The 18,595-nt window shown below is 53.4% G+C and overlaps 1 protein-coding gene across 2 annotated transcripts in view; it reads left to right on the forward strand.

Moving 5' to 3' along the window:
- Window positions 1-18,595, forward strand: part of LOC140390212 (class I histocompatibility antigen, F10 alpha chain-like) — a 350,169-nt gene that overhangs the window by 20,753 nt on the left and 310,821 nt on the right. For both annotated transcript variants that reach the window (XM_072475181.1, XM_072475180.1), the window contains exon 2: window positions 15,019-15,279. In XM_072475181.1, the coding sequence (XP_072331282.1) occupies window positions 15,019-15,279 (261 nt within the window). The remainder of the gene's footprint in view (window positions 1-15,018; window positions 15,280-18,595) is intronic.

Genomic DNA, 18,595 nt, shown 5'->3' on the forward strand with positions numbered 1-18,595 from the left:
CTTTCTCAGCTGGCCTTTTAGCTGATTGATTTGCAAGGCCAGCTCTACAGTATCCATGCTGTTGACGATGGATGTCCCCGTATTGAAGGCAGTGAACCCATCATTGACTAGTCCTCTACGTTGTCGACTGGAGTCCCCATTAAATTCCCCTGCCCTATGGTACAAATCTTCCACTTCAACGTCCCCAAAATCCAAATTGTGGAATTTCTGGAACATGTCCTTCAGCAGCGCCTGGTACAATAGTTCAGTCTTGCGAGGGCACCACTCTGGTAACTTCACCTCGATTAGATTTAGCACCACCGAGGCAACCGCGTAATGTACCCCCTGATATAATAGTTTTTTTGTTGGGACGAGCAGCAAACCATTTTCGGGCCCCCGGGTGGTGATTGGACAGTTGTGAGGGTCGATTGGTTGGGCTGTGGGTAGGGGCCTCTTTACCTGAACCAGCAGTTCGGTAGCTCTCACGGTTTCTTCCCCTCCGGGGGTTACACATCCCTTCCCATTATGATCCCAATTTATCCCATGCCCGGTGTCTTGCCACCACCTCACGAAGGTGATTGATGCCCCTTGTGGACATGCCTTGGCCGACCCCCACAAACATAGATAAATGCCCTGGTCAGAAGCCCACCACTTATCCCAGCAAACGGTGATCCTACCCGGTGACCCCGTGATGGTTCGGTAGGTGTTATTGTCCATTCGTTCCCAGTCTGAGGACCGATCCCTCATGTCCAGGCTCAGCTTCCTGAGCCACCACCATCTCCCCACAGGAACGTCCCCCTCACAGGTTAAACACACCCGCCTGCCCTCAGTCACCCTAACCCGGTCAGTCGCCACCTGTATCTCCTCGCAGAGTACCGAGGCCTCTCCATAGGTGAAGCTCTGGTGGCTGGAGTACCTGGTCGAGTTCGACCCCAGCCACCCAGGCCACCTCCCCAGGTGTGAGTAGCGGGCCTGCTCTATGGCCACCTGGTTTCCCTGTCCGGTAGTGACCAGGGGGGCTCTGCCGCCAGAACACCCATAGACAAAGGACTCTTCCGTCTCGCCTCTGCGGAGTTCTCCCGGTCCCACCATCGCCAGGATCAGCAAACTCCACATCGTCGGGTGCCCCATCTGTAAGAAAAACAAAACACATCCTTGCCTTCACAGAACTACCTACCTTGAAGTGTATGGGTTCTATCCAGCGGCGGCAGCAGCTCCCGCTTTGAAGTTGCCGCAGCCTGTCTGTGATTCTGTGTTTACAGCTCGGCTCCCCAGGGTCCTAGTGCCTGCCGCTATCCGGCGGCAGCAGCAGCTCCCGCTTTGAAGTTGCCGCAGCCTGTCTGTGATTCTGTGTTTACAGCCCGGCTGCACCAGGGTCCTAGTGCCTGGTGCTTCATCATTTTACCATTGCACCAGGCGCTTCTGTGTTCCCACGATCCTAAATACTTCACACACAACTACACACTAATTAGAACTAGCAGGGGGAAAGAAAAAGGAATATGATATATACAATGCCACCCGTCTCCGGGTGGCCAAATTAAAACTGTGCCCCGCTAAACTGGGGCAGTTCGCCTGTTTGGTCGAACGGCTCGGGCCAGACCGTCCCCTCCCGGGGGTTCGGGCTGCCCCTTGCCTCTCCTTCCCCAACAGGGTTCGGGGATCCCTCAGCGCTCCCTCCTACTCGGGCCCCCTTACTGCGGGACCGGGTTCTAGGGAGCTGTGATGGGGACCATCTTAGAGGGGGCTTGGAGACCCGATTGCTCCTTCGTCCCCTGACTGATTCCCAAGCCCAAGGTGATACTTCCACTTCCTCCGCCTCCTTAGCCTCTATACTAAGGCAGGCCACCTGACCCACAGGTAAGGGCTTGGGAATCGTTACTGTCCCTGGGCTGGGTGCTTGCAGCACTGTCGGTCTCTTTGGGACTGCCCCTTCGGGACAGCACCTTGTCACCGGTTGTGTGACCGTGGAGTCAGGGACCTCCCCCACCGTCGTTAATTCTACGGGGGGTTTCTCCACTACCACCCCCAGTCTTCCCCCCACCTTGCTCTTTTTTGTCCTTATGGGGTGGAACAATTTAAATTGACTGATGTGGCGTTCGCATGGGTCCCACCTTAAGGGATTTAAACTGCAAATAGCCCCTGAGGCAGCCTCCAGAATGGGACCCTGCACCTGGACCGGACCAGGGTCTGGGGCTAGAACTACCCCTGCGCTCCCTTTTTCCTGAGGCTGCTCCCTGGGTAGTCATACGGGTTCTTGTGGTGTGGGTGCGGGCAGGCCCTGGCCCGTTGCCATTGCCACCTGTCCTGAGCCTTGCAAAAGGGCTAAAATTTTACTTATCTCGATGGTTCCCGGGGCAGCTGCTCCTACCGCCGGGGTCTGACTCTCTACTGCGGGAGCCCTCTCCTGCTTGCTAGGGTTTTTACATTCCCTCTTGAAATGCCCGGCCTTCCCACACCCGTAGCATACCGGTTTCTCGTCGGAGGTCCGGGTGCCCTCATGCTTCCACTCTCTCTTAGGGGCTGCTGGCGCGATTTCATGCACCCTACCCCTAAGGCGCTTGTCCTCACCCCTCTCCCCATTACGATATGCAAGGGTGAGTTTTCTAAGGACCTCTGCCTCATTAAGGTCCGGGGTCTGCGGGTCGAACCAGTGTTCGGCTTTTGCCCTAACGTTAGGGAGACAATTGGCAACTAGGGTTTTCAGCCAGTGGGCGGTTCTTTCCCCTAGATTCTGTCTATCCGCGGGAACCCCGCATGCCTCCATATATACAGTCCACAGTCTGTCTGCGAACATGGTGGGAGATTCCCCTGGTTGCTGCTTGGTTTCCCCCACCCTCATGAAAGGGCTCCCCAGATTCAAGCTCATTGCTTCCAGAACAGCAGTCTGTGCTGCCGCCCAGGTGTCAGGTCTTCCCCCATTCCCAGAGGTCACTGTCCTGCATAGCTGGGCATCTAGGGTCATCAGGAGCATCCTTATTTGCTCCCCTTCGTCGCAGTCATTGATGTTGGCTGCCTGTTCCACCTCCATAAAATGAAGCGACGGATCCCCCTTTGGAGTTAGTTTGGGAACGTGGGCCACCATCCCCCTGAGCGCGGATGCCCCATGAGGAACGATAATGTCGCCCTCAACCGGTCCCCTATTTGCCATCCCCGCCGGGGGACCGTACCTTCTTTGCCTGACAGGGCACATCTGCCCTACCTGGGGTTCCTGCTCCTCCTCCCCACTGTCCAGCTCTCCTGCCCCGTTGGGTAGCCCCCCTGTCCCCGGGCTAGCTACCCATATAGGAGACGCCGCTATCTGGGGATACACTGCCGACCCCCCTTGGACTTGCCCCTGAACGTGCAGCCCGATCCCCCCCTGCCGACCCGGACACAATCCCGGTGCCTCAGGAGGCGGTCTATTCCCCTTGGCCTTTGGGGAATCATCCGCTGCGAGGAGCACCTTGCCCCTTGGGACCCCCCCTGGACCTACCAGGTGTATCTGTCCCCTGAACTTGGACAAGGTCTCCTCCAACTCCGTTATTCGTGCCTGGCACGGCCCATGGGCACAGTCCCCTACTTCCTCGCGAGCCACTCGGTACGCTGCCTGGATGTCCCGGAACTTCCCCTCCAGCTTCCTACACTGCTCTGTACTCCGAGCATAGAGTTCCTGGAGCCTCCGTTCCTTTTCTTTACCCTCCACTATCTGGCAGTGGAGATAGTCCTTCTCACACCTGTTAGACTCGCTTTCCTGTTTCATTTCTGCCAACTCCCCCCGCAGTCGTTCCGCTGCGCTAGCCTCCTGCTCTAACTCTTCGATCCTTTGCTCTGCGTTAACTACCTGCTGAGACAGGCAAACCAGCCAAACTGCCTTCTCCAAGTGCCTTTTGTGCGCCTTGCTTTCTGTCCATGCAGCCGCTGCCATTACCGGTTGCTCCGCATTGATTAATTCTGAGACCCAAGGTTTGGTGAGGTTGACCTTTTTCTACAAATACGAGGATATTCTCTCCTCCATTTTGCTTCGTTCCCTCACCCCCTCTGCCAAGTCACATACTCCAAACCACCGGGGTCCTGCCGCGGTCGCCATTGTAGAGGGTGCCATCTCCGCTACTCCACTACTGGGCCGATATCTGGGGTTTGAGTATCTGTGTGTGTCTCTCTCCAGCTGGCACTGAAACTTCAGAGGCCAGGGGATGTCGCACTGGGACACTTCCACTGAAGAGAGCACTGATTCAAGCCTGCCGTTTATTCCTAACCGGCAGCCTGAGGCTTATATCACACAGATCTTCAGACCCCTACCAATACCCAGGTGATTCTCTCTCTTGCCGGTGGTGCAACACCCACCCGGTTCCTACTTTGCTAGAGTAGCTTTCCCAAGAGAGAGAATAGGACACTGCTGTTTATTTCCTAACCAGCAGTCTGTCCTGAGTGAATCGCTCAAGATGACCCTCGATTCTTGAACCCGGAATTAAGGTGAGGAGTATTTTAACAATGACTTGGTCAGAGATCGCTGGTGAAAGATTGAAGAATTTAAACGACTCCAATTATCATCAAATCAAGGTTTATTGCAAAACCCAGGTCAAAATCATCAACAGGAGAAATACAATAAAATCTTATGCTCTAATACAAACTAAGTCTATTCAAAAGTACTAAAACGGACACAACGAAAATTCTTATGATTACACAGTTTTAGCAATAGCACAAGGCACAAAACAGGTTCCCTTCCCCAAAGCCTCAACCACTATTAAAGTCAAGGGAGTTTCGCAAGCTGCTGCAGGGTACTTACGGTCACAGGCTGCAGAGGTCAAGTCAGGGGTGCAGAGGTCGAGCCAAGAACGAAGAGCCCCCCAATCGAAAACACAGCCCCTTTTATATTGTTTTACCTGGCTTTGTCCTGTGATCGGCCAGCCCCTTTTGCATTGAAAAAGGTAAGATTTAAAAGTTCCCGCTGGTCCCGCCCCCTTTGAGCCGGTCAGAGCTGTATGTTTCCGGGTATTCCTCGCAGGTCCGCCCCTTCCAGCTAGGCAGACCTGCGCGATTTGAATTTGGCGCTGACTCCGCCCCCTCCTTCCAGTGAGTTTCTGCCGGTAGCTTCTGTCAAGATTGGAGTACCTCCCCCAGGTCCGCCTCCAACTTGGTTTTTTCTACCGCTCCGCGATTTGAATTTGGCGCTGGCTCCGCCCCCCTCCTCCCAGTGAGTTTCTGCCGGTAGCTTCTGTCAAGATTGGAGTACCTCCCCCAGGTCCGCCTCCAACTTGGTTTTTCTCTACCGCTGATCTTCTAGGGGCTTTTCCAGCGCAATATACTGAGCCCAGACAGTCTGTTTTCTAGGATAACGAGGTTAGGCTCTCTTGTGGAGAATTTCAGTGTCTTCCAGCTGCTCCGGAGATGGCTGCTATTCTCACCTCGCTATGTTGATGGGGTGTTAATTGGATTCTGCTCTGGTGGAGGCCAGGTCATTTACATTTGCATGGGGCTATGACCATCCCATTGTCCTGCTTGCATGCAAGCCTCCTGTGTATTCCCGTGCCCCTTTGTCTGTGTTTTGATGTTATCTCGTTGTCTGGCTCCTTCTTCCTTGTAGCTCCTAGGGGGGTTTTTGTAAATACTTATGTACTTATGTCCCTACTCAGCTCAGCGGACCAAGCCTGCTGGGAAAACTGGTTCCGTTTTTTTGGCTGAAAAGTCAGTTTCCAGTCTCTGAGTTTTTATGCTTGGGCAGTTCCAAAAAGGCCGAATTGCCCGAAAACCTTACAAATGGCATTACCATTATAGTCCAGAAGTTGGTAGGCGGATGGCAGGATGGTAGGCTTGACATGGAGGCTTTCGAGGTCAGACCGCGCAATGAGGTTGGCTGAAGCGCCGGTGTCCAGGCGGAATCGGATGCGGGATCGGTTGACTGTGAGGGTGGCACACCACTCGTTGTCCGGATCAATGCGGAATATTGGGAGAGACGTGGCTTTTGTCTTCTGGAGCATCTTGTGTTTGGTGATGATGCCCACCCGAGAATCGGTGACCGGTGGCTGGATGGTTCAGACATCCCTACGTGGCTGGTTGGAGCGACGAGAGGTAATAGGTTGGGCAGACCTGCAGAGGGCTGCATAGTGGCCAAGCTTGCCACATTGGAGACAGCGTCGGGATTTTGCAGGACATTGTCGCTTTAAGTGGGCGAAGCCACAGTTGCCGCACATCGTCAGAACGGTCAGTACGCCAACGCGCATGCCTGTGCACTGCGGTCTTCGGCCTCGCCGTCCCCTCGGTCAGTGTGCGCATGCGTGGGAGCCCGCGAAAAGCGCGCGAAATGGCTGCCCTCATCCAGGTGATGCCGTGCCGTTTCAGCCGCTTGAATGTGCGAGTATCGGTTAGTGGCGTGTTCATGCAGAACGCAGGTCTCGATGGCTATCGCAAGGGTTAGCTGTTTAGCCTTGAAGAGCTGCTGGCGTAGGGGGTCTGATTGCACACCGAAAACGATCTGGTCACGGATCATCGAGTCGGAGGTGGAGCCGAAATTGCAGGACTGCGCGAGGATGCGACGGTGGGTGAGGAAAGATTGAAAAGTTCATCCTTACTCTGCAGACGCTGTTGAAAGACATAGCGCTCAAAACTTACATTTACCTCGATGTCACAGTGACTGTCGAATTTGAGCAGGTTTGTCTTGAACTTGGACTTGTCTTCACCTTGAGCGAAAGTGAGAGAGTTGAAGATATGGATGGCGTGGTCCCCGGCCGTGGAAAGGAAGAGAGCAATCTTCCTGGCGTCTGATGCAGCTTCCAGGTCTCGCGCTTCGAGGTATAGCTGGAATCGTTGTTTAAAGATTTTCCAGTTCGCACCGAGGTTGCCGGTGATGCGGAGCGGCGGGGGAGGGCGGACGCTGTCCATACGGCCGGATGGCTGATTGCTGGTCGATGGCAGATCACTTGAAGGTAGGTCAATTAAACTCTAACATGACATACTGGTACCATGATGTGTTGTGTACTCTGGATCTGTGGAGAATGCGTTTACCTTAGCAGTAACATAGACAGGCTACGAACACTTGTAATAGTACAACTCTATTTTATTTAACTAAGAGCTGTTAAACATACTTGCACTGTGGGTCGTCACTGTGTTGGATTGACTGAAGACCTATGCCTAACCTGACCAGCCTACACTGCTAGCACATGGTGGATGTTTGTGCTACTGACTGCGGGCTCTGTCTGTCTCAGAGGCTGCATCCCGAATGAACGGGAAAACTAGTGCCCTCTGTCTTTATAGTGACCGTGCCCTAACTGGTGATTGGCTGCTGTGTTGTGTGTGTTGATTGGTCTTGCAGTGTGTCAGTCAGTGTGTGTCTCTGCACCATCACATACTGATGTGTATATTATGACACCGGACTCACCAGCGACCCCATTACCCGACGACCAACCAAGACTCGCCTCCATGTCAATCGACTAGTCTCATCCGCATAACCTGAACAACGCATCCACCAGCGTGAACGTCGACGGGCATGTAACCTCCTGCCTGCTGGATTCCAGGAGCACCGAAAGCTTCATACGGATACGGTAAGGCGCTGCCCCCTTAAGATACACCCCGCCAACCAAAAAATCTCCCTGGCCTCCGGATCCCATTGGGTAGCAATCCGGGGGTACTGTACGGTCACGCTCACGGTCCAGGACATAGAATTCAGCAGCTTCCGCCTCTACGTCCTCCCTAACCTCTGCGCTGCACTAATCCTCAGCCTGGACGCCCAGAGCAACTTCCAGAGCCTAACTCTGAAATTCGGCGGGCCCTTACCACCCCTTACTGTGTGTTGCCTCGCGACCCTAAAGATCGACCCACCTTCCCTTTTTGCCAATCTAACCTCGGATTGCAAACCCGTTGCCACCAGGAGCAGACGGTACAGCACCCAGGACGGGACCTTCATCAGGTCCGAAGTCCAGCGGTTGCTGCGGGAAGGCATCATCGAGGCCAGCAACAGCCCCTGGAGAGCTCAAGTGGTAGTCGTTAAAACTGGGTAGAAACACCAAATGGTCATGGACTACAGCCAGACCATCAACAGGTACACGCAGCTCGACGCGTACTCCCTCCCACGCATATCTGACATGGTTAACCAGATTGCACAGTACCGGGTCTTCTCAACGGTAGACCTGAAATCCGCCTACCACCAGCTCCCCATCCGTATATCGGACCGTCCATACACCGCCTTCGAGGCAGACGGCTGCCTATACCACTTCCCTTGGGTCCCATTGGGCGTCACAAATGGGGTCTTCCAAAGGGAGGTGGACCGAATGGTCGACAGGTATGGGTTGTGGGCCACCTTTCCGTACCTAGACAACATCACCATCTGCGGCCATGATCAGCAGGACCACTACGCCAACCTTGCTAAATTTCTCCACACCGCTACTCTCCTAAACCTCACTTACAACAAGGCGAAGTGCGTGCTCAGCACGAACCGCTTAGCCATCCTCGGCTATGTACTCCAGAACGGTGTTCTGGGGCCCGATCCCAATGGCATGCGCCCCCTCATGGAGCTTCCCCTCCCCCACTGCCCCAAGGCCCTCAAACGCTGCCTGGGGTTCTTTTCGTACTACGTTCAGTGGGTCCCAAACTATGCGGACAAGGCCCGCCCACTCATGCAGTCCACCCAGTTTCCCCTGAGGGCCGAGGCCCAACAGGCCTTCGCCCGTATCAGAGCTGATTTTGTCAAGGCCGGGATGCACGCTGTAGATGAGACACTGCCCTTCCAAGTAGAAAGTGACGCATCAGATGTCGTCCTTGCCGCCACCCTCAATCAGGCAGGCAGACCCGTGGCATTCTTTTCCCGCACCCTTAATGCCTCAGAAAATCGGCACTCATCCGTCAAAAAAGAGGCCCAGGCTATCGTTGAGGCTGTGCGGCATTGGAGGCATTACCTGGCCGGCAGGAGATTCACGCTCCTCACTGACCAACGGTCGGTAGCCTTCATGTTCAATAACACACAGCGGGGCAAGATCAGAAATAATAAAATCTTGCGGTGGAGAATCGAGCTCTCCACCTATAATTACGAGATTATGTATTGCCCCGGCAAACTTAACGAACCTCCAGACGCCCTATCACGCGCTACATGTGCCCCCGTCATTAAAGCCCTCAACGCAATCTTCGCTCTGTTCGGTTTCCCCGCCTACATCCGCAGTGACAGAGGATCCTCATTCATGAATGATGAGCTACGTCAGTTCCTGCTCAGCAGGGGTATCACCTCCAGCAGAACGACCAGCTATAACCCCCGGGGAAACGGGCAGGTGCAACCGTGGTTTACCACATTCACCCCCTGTTAAAATTGAGTCCGGCGGGGGTGGTGGATAACTATATACAAGTTGCAATCTTTAATATTTACAGAACAATGAAAAAGAAATGTCCCTGATCATCCGATGGGCCGGTCAGAGGTTCAGCCGGTCCGGCGCCTTGATCGTCCTCTGGGATCGACGAAGTGGAGCCGGCGATGTTGGTGCTGTCGTGGTCGAAGTTGACTCCGGGAGCGTGCCATAATCCTCTTCATCAACGGGGGTGGGCAGGGGGAGGACGGTCAGTCCTAGGGGGGTGGGGGGGGGGGGGTGATGGGGGCGGTGGGGTAGGGGAGGGTGGCGCTGGGGGTGACGGTGTTGGTGTGGGGGTGGAACCTACTGGTGCCAGGTCCCTGAGGGAGACGGTATCCTGGCGGCCGTCGGGGAACGCTACGTAGGCGTACTGTGGGTTTGCGTGGAGCAGGTGCACCCTTTCTACCAACGGGTCCGCCTTGTGGAGCCGCACATGTTTATGGAGAAGCACAGTTCCCGGAGCTGTGAGCCAAGTCGGGAGCGACACCCCGGATCTGGACTTCCTGGGGAAGGCAAAAAGGCGTTCATGCGGTGTACTGTTAGAGCAGTGCAAAGTAATGAGCGAATGGAATGTAGTGCATCAGGGAGGACCTCTTGCCAGCGGGAGGCTGGGAGATTTCTGGACCATTGGGCCAGCTGGACGGCCCTCCATACCGTCCCATTCTCCCTTTCTACCTGTCCGTTTCCCCGGGGGTTGTAGCTTGTCGTTCTGCTGGAGGCGATACCCCTGCTAAGCAGGAACTGACGCAGCTCATCACTCATGAATGAGGATCCCCTGTCACTGTGGATGTAGGCGGGGAAACCGAACAGAGCGAAGATAGAATTAAGGGCTTTAATGACAGTGGCAGACGTTATGTCGGGACATGGGATGGCAAAGGGAAAATGGGAGTATTCATCGATCACACTGAGGAAGTACGTGTGTCGGTCGGAGGAGGGGAGGGGACCTTTAAATCCACGCTGAGGCGTTCAAAGGGGCGGGAGGCCTTCACCAGGTGCGCGCGGTCCGGCCGGTCGAAGTGCGGTTTGCACTCCGCACAAACCTGGCAGTCCTTGGTGATCGTCCTTACTTCCTCGACGGAGTAGGGCAAATTTTGTGCCTGAATGAAGTGGTACAACCGAGTGACCCCTGCGTGACAAAGGCTATCGTGCAGGGTCCGTAGTCGGTCTACCTGTGCGCTGGCACATGTACCTCGGGATAGGGGGTCTGGGGGCTCGTTGAGTTTTCCAGGACGATACTTAATCTCGTAGTTATAGGTGAGAGCTCGATTCTCCACCGCAAGATTTTGTCATTTTTGATCTTGCCCTGCTGTGTGTTATTGAACAAGAAGGCTACCGACCGTTGGTCAGTGAGGAGAGTGAATCTCCTGCTGGTCAGATAATGCCTCCAATGTCGCACAGCCTCAACGATAGCCTGGGCCTCCTTTTCGACGGATGAGTGCCGAATTTCGGAGGCATAGAGGGGGCGGGAAAAGAATACCACGGGCCTGCCTGCCTGGTTGAGGGTGGCGGCAAGGGCAACGTCCGATGCGTCGCTTTCTACTTGGAAAGGAAGTGTTTTGTCTACAGCGTGCATTCCAGCTTTGGAAATATCAGCTCTGATCCGGGCGAAAGCCTGTTGGGCTTCTGCCGTCAGGGGGAAATGAGTGGACTGTATGTGTGGGCGGGCCTTGTCCGCATAGTTTGGGACCCACTGAGCGTAATACGAGAAGAATCCCAGGCAGCGTATGAGGGCCTTGGGGCAGTGGGGGAGGGGAAGCTCCATGAGGGGGGCGCATGCGGTCGGGATCGGGCCCCAGAACTCCGTTCTGGACCACGTAGCCGAGGATGGCTAAGCGGTTTGTACGGAACACACACTTCTCCTTGTTATACGTGAAGTTGAGGAGAGTGGCGGTGCGGAGAAACTTAGCGAGGTTGGCGTCGTGGTCCTGCTGATCATGGCCGCAGATGGTCACATTGTCTAGGTACTGAAACGTGGCCCGCAAGCCGTACAAGTCGACCATTCGGTCCATCTCCCTTTGGAAGACCGAAACCCCATTGGTGACGCCGAAGGGGACCCTAAGGTAGTGAAATAGCCAGCCGTCTGCCTCGAAGGCGGTGTATGGCCAGTCCGATTTATGGATGGAGAGCTGGGGGTAAGCAGATTTCAGGTCCACCGTTGAGAAGACCCGGTACTGTGCAATCTGGTTAACCATGTCAGATATGGGTGGGAGAGGGTACGCGTCGAGCAGCGTGTACCTGTTGATGGTCTGGCTGTAGTCCTCCACCATTCGATTTTTCTCCCCAGACTTAACCACAACCACTTGAGCTCTCCAGGGGCTGTTGCTGGCCTCGATGACTCCCTCCTGAAGCAACCGCTGGACCTTGGACCCGATGAAGGCCTTATCCTGGGTGCTGTACCATCTGCTCCTGGTGGCGACGGGTTTGCAATCTGGAGTTAGATTGGCAAAGAGGGAAGGAGGATCGATCTTTAGGGGTGGTAAGGGTCCGCTGAATTTAACGGTCAGGCTCTGGAGGTTGCACTGAAAATCCAGGCCAAGGATAAGTGCAGAGGTTAGGGAGGACGTAGAGGCGAAAACCGTGGAACTCTACGCCTTGGACTGTGGGCGTGACCGTGCAGTACCCCCGGATCGCTACGCGATGAAATCCGGAGGCCAGGGAGATACTTTGATTGGTAGGGTGTACCTTAAGGGAGCAGCACCTTCCCGTATTTGGATGTACAAAGCTCTCGGTGCTCCCGGAGTCCAGTAGGCAGGAGGTCACGTGGCCGTAGACTTCCACGCTGGTGAATACGTTGGTCAGAGTGCCTGGTCTGGACTGGCCGATTACCATGGATGCGAGTCGTGGTTGATCGTCGGGTAGTGAGGCGGCCGCTGCGTCGGGGTCCTAAAATGCCGTTGGTCACCATGTGCTGCGGGGTGGACAAGATGGCGGCGCCCGGAGGGCCTGGGGGTTACAAAATGGCGGCGCCCATGGAACGCACGTTGCGGGGGTGGAGCAAGATGGCGGCGCCATTGAAACATACGTGTTGCGCGGGGGAGAAAATGGTGGCGCCCATTGCTCGCACATGGCCTGGGGAGGAGGGGAGGATAGCGGCGCCCATTGTCCGTTACCGGGGGGGGAGGGGGTGGGTGGGGCGACTGCTGCTGCTGAGCAGGCCTGGCACACCGCTGCGTAGTGGCCCTTCTTCCCGCAGGCCTTACAAAGGGCAGCGCGGGCCAGGCAGCGTAGGCGGGGGTGTCTTTGTTGGCCGCAAAAATAGCATCGGGGGCCCCCAGAGTTCACTGGCTGGCGCATAGCGCAGGCGTATTGGCTGGGTAGCGCCCCCGCTGGGGCGGCTGCCTGTGGGATCCATGAAGCATAGGAGGAGTGGGCCGTGTGGTTGGGGACGTAGGACTGTACATTGCGCAGGGCGACCGTCATGGAAAGCGCTAGTCTTTTAGTCTCTGCGAGGTCGCCCGTGGCCCCTTCTCGGAGCCGCTGCCTGATAACATCGGACCCAATCCCAGTTACAAAAGAGTTCCTCATAAGGAGATCTGAGTGCTCCTTAGCTGTAATGTCCTGGCAGTCACAGTCCCGAACTAGTGGGATCAGGGCCCTCCAGAAGACCTCGATTGACTCACCCGGTAGTTGAGTACGCGTTGCGAGTGCGTGTCTGGCGAAGAGCGTGTTCGTCTTCTGCTCATAACTCTCTTTGAGTCGAGTCATAGAGTCAGCGTAATTGGACGCATCCAGGATCAGCGGGAAGATTTTAGAGCTGAGTCTGGAGTACAAGATTTGGATCTTCAGAGCCTCTGGAACAGGGATCGGCACTGTGTTGATATTTGCTTCAAAACAAGCTAGCCAGTGCTGAAAATTCTTTCTGGTGTCGCTTGCGTGTGGATCCAGCTGCAGGCGATCTGGTTTAATCCGGAGGTCCATCTTCTGAATCAGACACTAATAAATTGAGGCACGATCAATTTGGCTGGAGACGAAGTGGAATTCAAACTGAGGCTTTATTAGTATCAGATGTGTGGCCTCCCACAGCAGCTGACAAAATGGCTGAGAGCTGGAGGCATATTTATAACCCGGCTCCTGTGCGGAGCTAGCATGCAGGGGCCCAGGTGAACCTGCAGTACAGGTTCTACCGTACAACCCTTAATATAGGAACATAGTGGTTTACCACAGCTGCTTAAAGGAGTATTTAGTACAGGACAAGACCAAAACATTCCCCTAAAGAGCAACAATTTCTCTTCTGCAGTCAGGCAGCCAAAGTCCGGGAAGTGGGGTGTGACGCAGTGTAAAGATTCAGGAAATGGTTCACACAAATACAGAGACGAGGGGGGAAAAAGTTCCAGAAATAGAGCGAACAACAAAGGAACAGAAGGATTAAATTGAGGTTTGCACAAGGGACGTTGGGTTAGGTTTCAGGTAATATAAAGACAAATCATGAAAGGTTATGTAAATATATTAACAGTAAACAAGTGACTCAGAGAGATACAGAACGATTAAAGACTGACAGACAGGGCTGTAGTAACCTGGAAGATTTATTAACCAAGAACGTTGAATCCTTTATCACTGCAGAGAAAGAAGATGAAATATCAGCGGTACAGTAGAGCAGTCACTGTTGTGGTTCAGGAAACGCGGCAGCTAATTCTGTGCACAGCACAATCCCACAGACAGCGATGTCCCTGTGATTAGACATTCAACATTAATGATGTCTCAGGGATCAATATGGATCCAGTTTATAATCACCGTGCTCTGCTTTGAAATAGTGTCCCAAGGTCTTTACATGAATCTGAGAGGGCAGCTCTCCCTCGGGACTGATCCTGTGACAGTGCAGCATTCTGTCAGTAACACACTGAGTGTGCAGCCTAGTTCCTGTCATCAAGTCTCTGGAATGGGAGTTTAATCCAGAACATTCTGAGTCAGAGGTGAGGGTGTTTCCGGTGAGCCAAGGCTGGGAGTGAAATTTAAACCCGAATATTCGTGTCTTGTGATTGATAGATTTTTCCAAGGTCAGGATATTGAGGATTATAGAGCAAAGGAGGCTCAATGATCTCCTCCTGTTTCTATGCACTGAACACAGACAGAAAATGTTTCACATTCTTTTATTCTTTCACTGCGTGGACACTTCACTGGTTAACCCAGCATTTTTATTCACATCCCGAATCACCCTGGAGAAGGTAGTGGTGAGCTTGCCTTCTTGAACCGCTGCAGTCCATGTGTTGTAGGTACACCCACTGTGCTGGTAGGGAGGGAGTTCCAGGATTTTGACCATTTGACATTGATTGGGAGAAGCAAAACAGCTTCATCACCCCTGGTCTAACGTCTTCGAAACACTGCGGGGACGAGAAGGATAATCCATGTTTCACCCACCCCAGGATCAGCTGTGATGCCCTCATGGTCGAATAGGTCAGGTTATCTCAGACCACCAACATCCCAGTGAGCATTTATAAAGGGGAGATTAAAAAGTTATGTGAAGGACAGCGGAGATCCTAACAGGATTCTGACATTGTAATAAAATGGTGGATTATTGGAGATTGTCACTGTGAGGATGGACCTCACTTTGATCAGCTGGTAGTGTGTGCAAATGTTTATTAACCTGTCACTTTAATTGTTTTTCAGACACTAACTCATTTACTGTGCTTTTCGCAGTTGTCTGCTATTATTTTGGTCAGTGACGTCCAGCTAGATTATTCTGATGATCAAATTGATGTTTGTTAACCAGTCCCGTTGACTGTTTCTATTACAGATATGAACACACACACTGTGATATACACTGTCGTCTCTGGGATTGAAGATTTTCCTGAGGTGACTACTGCAGCGATGGTGAATGGTGTCCAAACTGGCTACTCTAACAGTAATATCCGTCGCTGCATCCCCAGGCAGCAGTTCATGGCGGAATATTTCGATGAGGAATTCTGGGATCAGATCACAGCTTTGGTCAACGCACATTCAAACACGGCAAAGGAGAATCTGAATGCAGCAATGAAGATGATAAACGAGACATCTGGTAAATTCTGTCATGTAGAAACGCTGTGTCACTTTACCCCATGTCACAGCCGGTCCCCGAGCAATGTTCCCTAATTTGTCACCTTCGCAAACGAGATTTCAAATTTGTTCTGCCCCCGGCTGGGGACAAATTAATGAGCTCTCCTTTATTACACCGAATCTTGGTTGGTCACAGCAAGGTTAATTGTAAAGGAATCCCTCCCCCCGTGGATACCTTTCCCTGTCCAAATATATTGGGCTGGATTCTCCGCGCCACGTTTTTGTTTCACCCCGCCGACGGGATGCTCCGTTACGCCAGCCGGTCAATGGAGTTTCCCATTGTGGGGCTGCCCCTCACCGTCGGGAAACCCCCGGGCAGTCGGCAAAATGGAGCATCCCGCTGGCGGAGAATCCAGACCATTTAAGTTTTAGAAGGGGCCAATTTAAGCAGGCTTTCATTAGTCAAAGAATAAGTGAGTTTATTAGTTAGTAAAATGCTGAGAGATTATTACAAACACAATACTCACACTGATTAGAAATGAGAACTTCAAGATCCAGGTAAAAGTAACAAAATATACAAATCAGTTTTCCAACTTTGCAGCTGACACAAAGTTGGGGTGGAGGGTGAGCTGTGAGGAGGATGCAGAGATCCTTCAGTGTGATTTGGACAAGTTGGGTGAGTGGGCAAATTAATGGCAGATGAAGTAGAATTTGGAGAAATGTGAGAAATTGGTAGCAAAAGCAGGAAGGCAGAATGAGGACATAAATTAGGATCGGGAATGTGCAAAGAAACCTGGGTGTCCTCGTACACCAGTCACTGAAGGTAAGCGTGCAAGTGCAGCAGGCGGTAAAGAAGGCAAATGGTATGTTGGCCTTCAAAGCGAGAGGATTCGAGTACAGGAGCAGGGATGTCTTGCTGCAATTATACAGGGCATTGGTGAGGCCACACCTGGAATATTGTGTGCAGTCTTGGTCTCCTTATCTGAGGAAGAATCTTGTTGCTATGGAGAGAGGGCAGCGAAGGTTTAGCACACTGATTCTTTTTTTTAACAAATGTTTTTTTATTGAGTTTTTGAACAAAGTATATTTACCGTTATGTACACAGAATAAGATATCTTTCATAGGACTTACAGTGCGGAAGGAGGCCATTCAGCCCATCGAGTCTGCACTGGCTCTTTGAAAGAGTACCCTACCCAAGCCCACACCTCCATCCTATCCCCATAACCCAGTAATCCCACCCAACACTAAGGGCAATTTAGCATGGCCAATCCACCTAACCTGCACATCTTTGGACTGTGGGAGGAAACCGGAGCACCCGGAGGAAACCCACGCAGACACGGGGAGAATGTGCAGACTCTGCACAGACTTTTACACCCCCCCCGCCCCCGCCCCCCCCGCCCCCCCCACCCTCCCCGCCCCCCGCGCCCCCCCCCGCCCCCCCGCCCCCCCCCCCCCCCCGCCCCCGCCCCCCCCCCCCCCCCCCCTCCCAACCTTGTCTGAAGATTCTGTACCCTGGAATATTGAGCTGCCAGTCTTGCTCCTCCCTGGACCATGGCCGGGATTCTCCGAGCCCACGCCAGGTCGGAGAATCACCGAGAATCCCGCCATGCCGCACCACCGGGTCGCACAGACAGTGACCCAAGCCGGGAATCGAACCTGGGACCCTGATGCTCTGAAGAAATTGTGCTAACCACTAAACTACAGTGCTGCAACAATAGAAGAGAAGGGCACACACAAACATACCAAATAAAAAAAGTAATAATAAAAAAGAAATAAAAAGTAAAATAAAATAACTGGTGAGGTATTATGCACCAGCTCAACAGCAGCAACTCTGTACAATTGGCAAAATTATTTACAACACGTAAGTCGGCACCTGTTTGTGGGGGGTGGAGACTAGGGAGGTAGATACACATTTGGGTGCCGGAGAAACAATTACAGTGGGCAATACTCGAATGGGTCTGGTGTTGGTGTTGTCACTTGCTTCTCCCGGACGGATTTCGCTGCCGTTGTCGTCTCGCGCTCACCTCCGCTTCAGCCGTTCCTCCCGTCTTTCGCCTGACAGGCTTTGTCAAAGGTAGACAGCTTACCTCGAACATCAGGCGCCTGCTGAACATGATAATAACCCCCTCCGGGGAGATAACACCAGAGGTGATCGTCTCCCTCGACGCAGAAAAGGCCTTCGACAGAGTCGAATGGAAATACGTCAGAGAGGTACTGGAGCGGTTCGGGCTTGGAACAGGGTTCACTCCTGAGTAAGGCTCCTACACAACGCTCCCATGGCGAGCGTCAGGACCAACAACACCAACTCCCGATACTTCCAGCTGCACAGGGGCACCAGACAAGGATGCCCACTGTCCCCGCTGCATCTAGCGATCGAGCCACTAACAATCACGCTCAGAGCAGCAAAAAGCTGGAGGGGGATCCGAAGGGGAGGCAGAGAGCACAGAGTCTCACTCGATGCAGATGACCTGCTCCTCTACATTTCGGACCCACAAAGCAGCATGGGCGGAATCATCGTGCTCCTGAAAGAGTTTGGTGCCTTCTCGGGCTACAAACTCAACATGAGCAAAAGCGAGATCTTCCTGGTACACCCAAAGTAGGGGGACAGCACTAACGGGACTGCCGTTTAAACAAGCCCGACACAAATTCCGCTACCTGGGGATCGAAATTGCCCATAATTGGAAAGGGATCCACAAATGGAAGCTCACCAGTCTGACAGAGCAAGTAAAAAAGGACCTGCAAAGATGGAACACACTCCCACTCTCCCTCGCGGGGAGAGTCCAGACGATCAAAATGAACGTGCTGCCCAGGTACCTCTTCCTACTTAGATCCATCCCGATCTCCATCCCCAAGGCCTTTTTCAAAGCACTAGACAAATTAATCATGGCGTTCGTATGGCGGGGGGGGTGGGGGGGGGGTGGAATGCTAGGATCCCAAAGAAGGTCCTCCGAAAAACAAAATCCAGGGGGTGGCTAGCCCTTCCAAACCTACAATTCTACCACTGGGCGGCGACGGCCGAGCGAATAAGGGGATGGATCAAGGAGCCAGGAGCCAATGGCGGAGGCTGCAGGAGGAGTTTAGGTTGCTGACCACAGGGAGGGCGGTGGTGCAACTGAGAAAGGCGAGGGGGGTGAATTATGAACATGGGGAGTAGGCCAGCAAAATGATTGCACAGCAGCTTAGGAAGAGGGAGGCAGCTAGGGAGATAGGGAAAGTAAAGGACGGTGAGGGGAACCTGGTTGGTGATTCAGTAGGGGTGAATAAGGCATTTAGAGATTTCTAAAGCAGGCTGTACAGGACGAAATCCCCTACGGGGCCGGAGGGGATGAGGCGCTTCT

The sequence above is a fragment of the Scyliorhinus torazame genome, chromosome 14 (assembly GCF_047496885.1).
Source record: "Scyliorhinus torazame isolate Kashiwa2021f chromosome 14, sScyTor2.1, whole genome shotgun sequence".
NCBI classification, from domain to species: domain Eukaryota; kingdom Metazoa; phylum Chordata; class Chondrichthyes; order Carcharhiniformes; family Scyliorhinidae; genus Scyliorhinus; species Scyliorhinus torazame.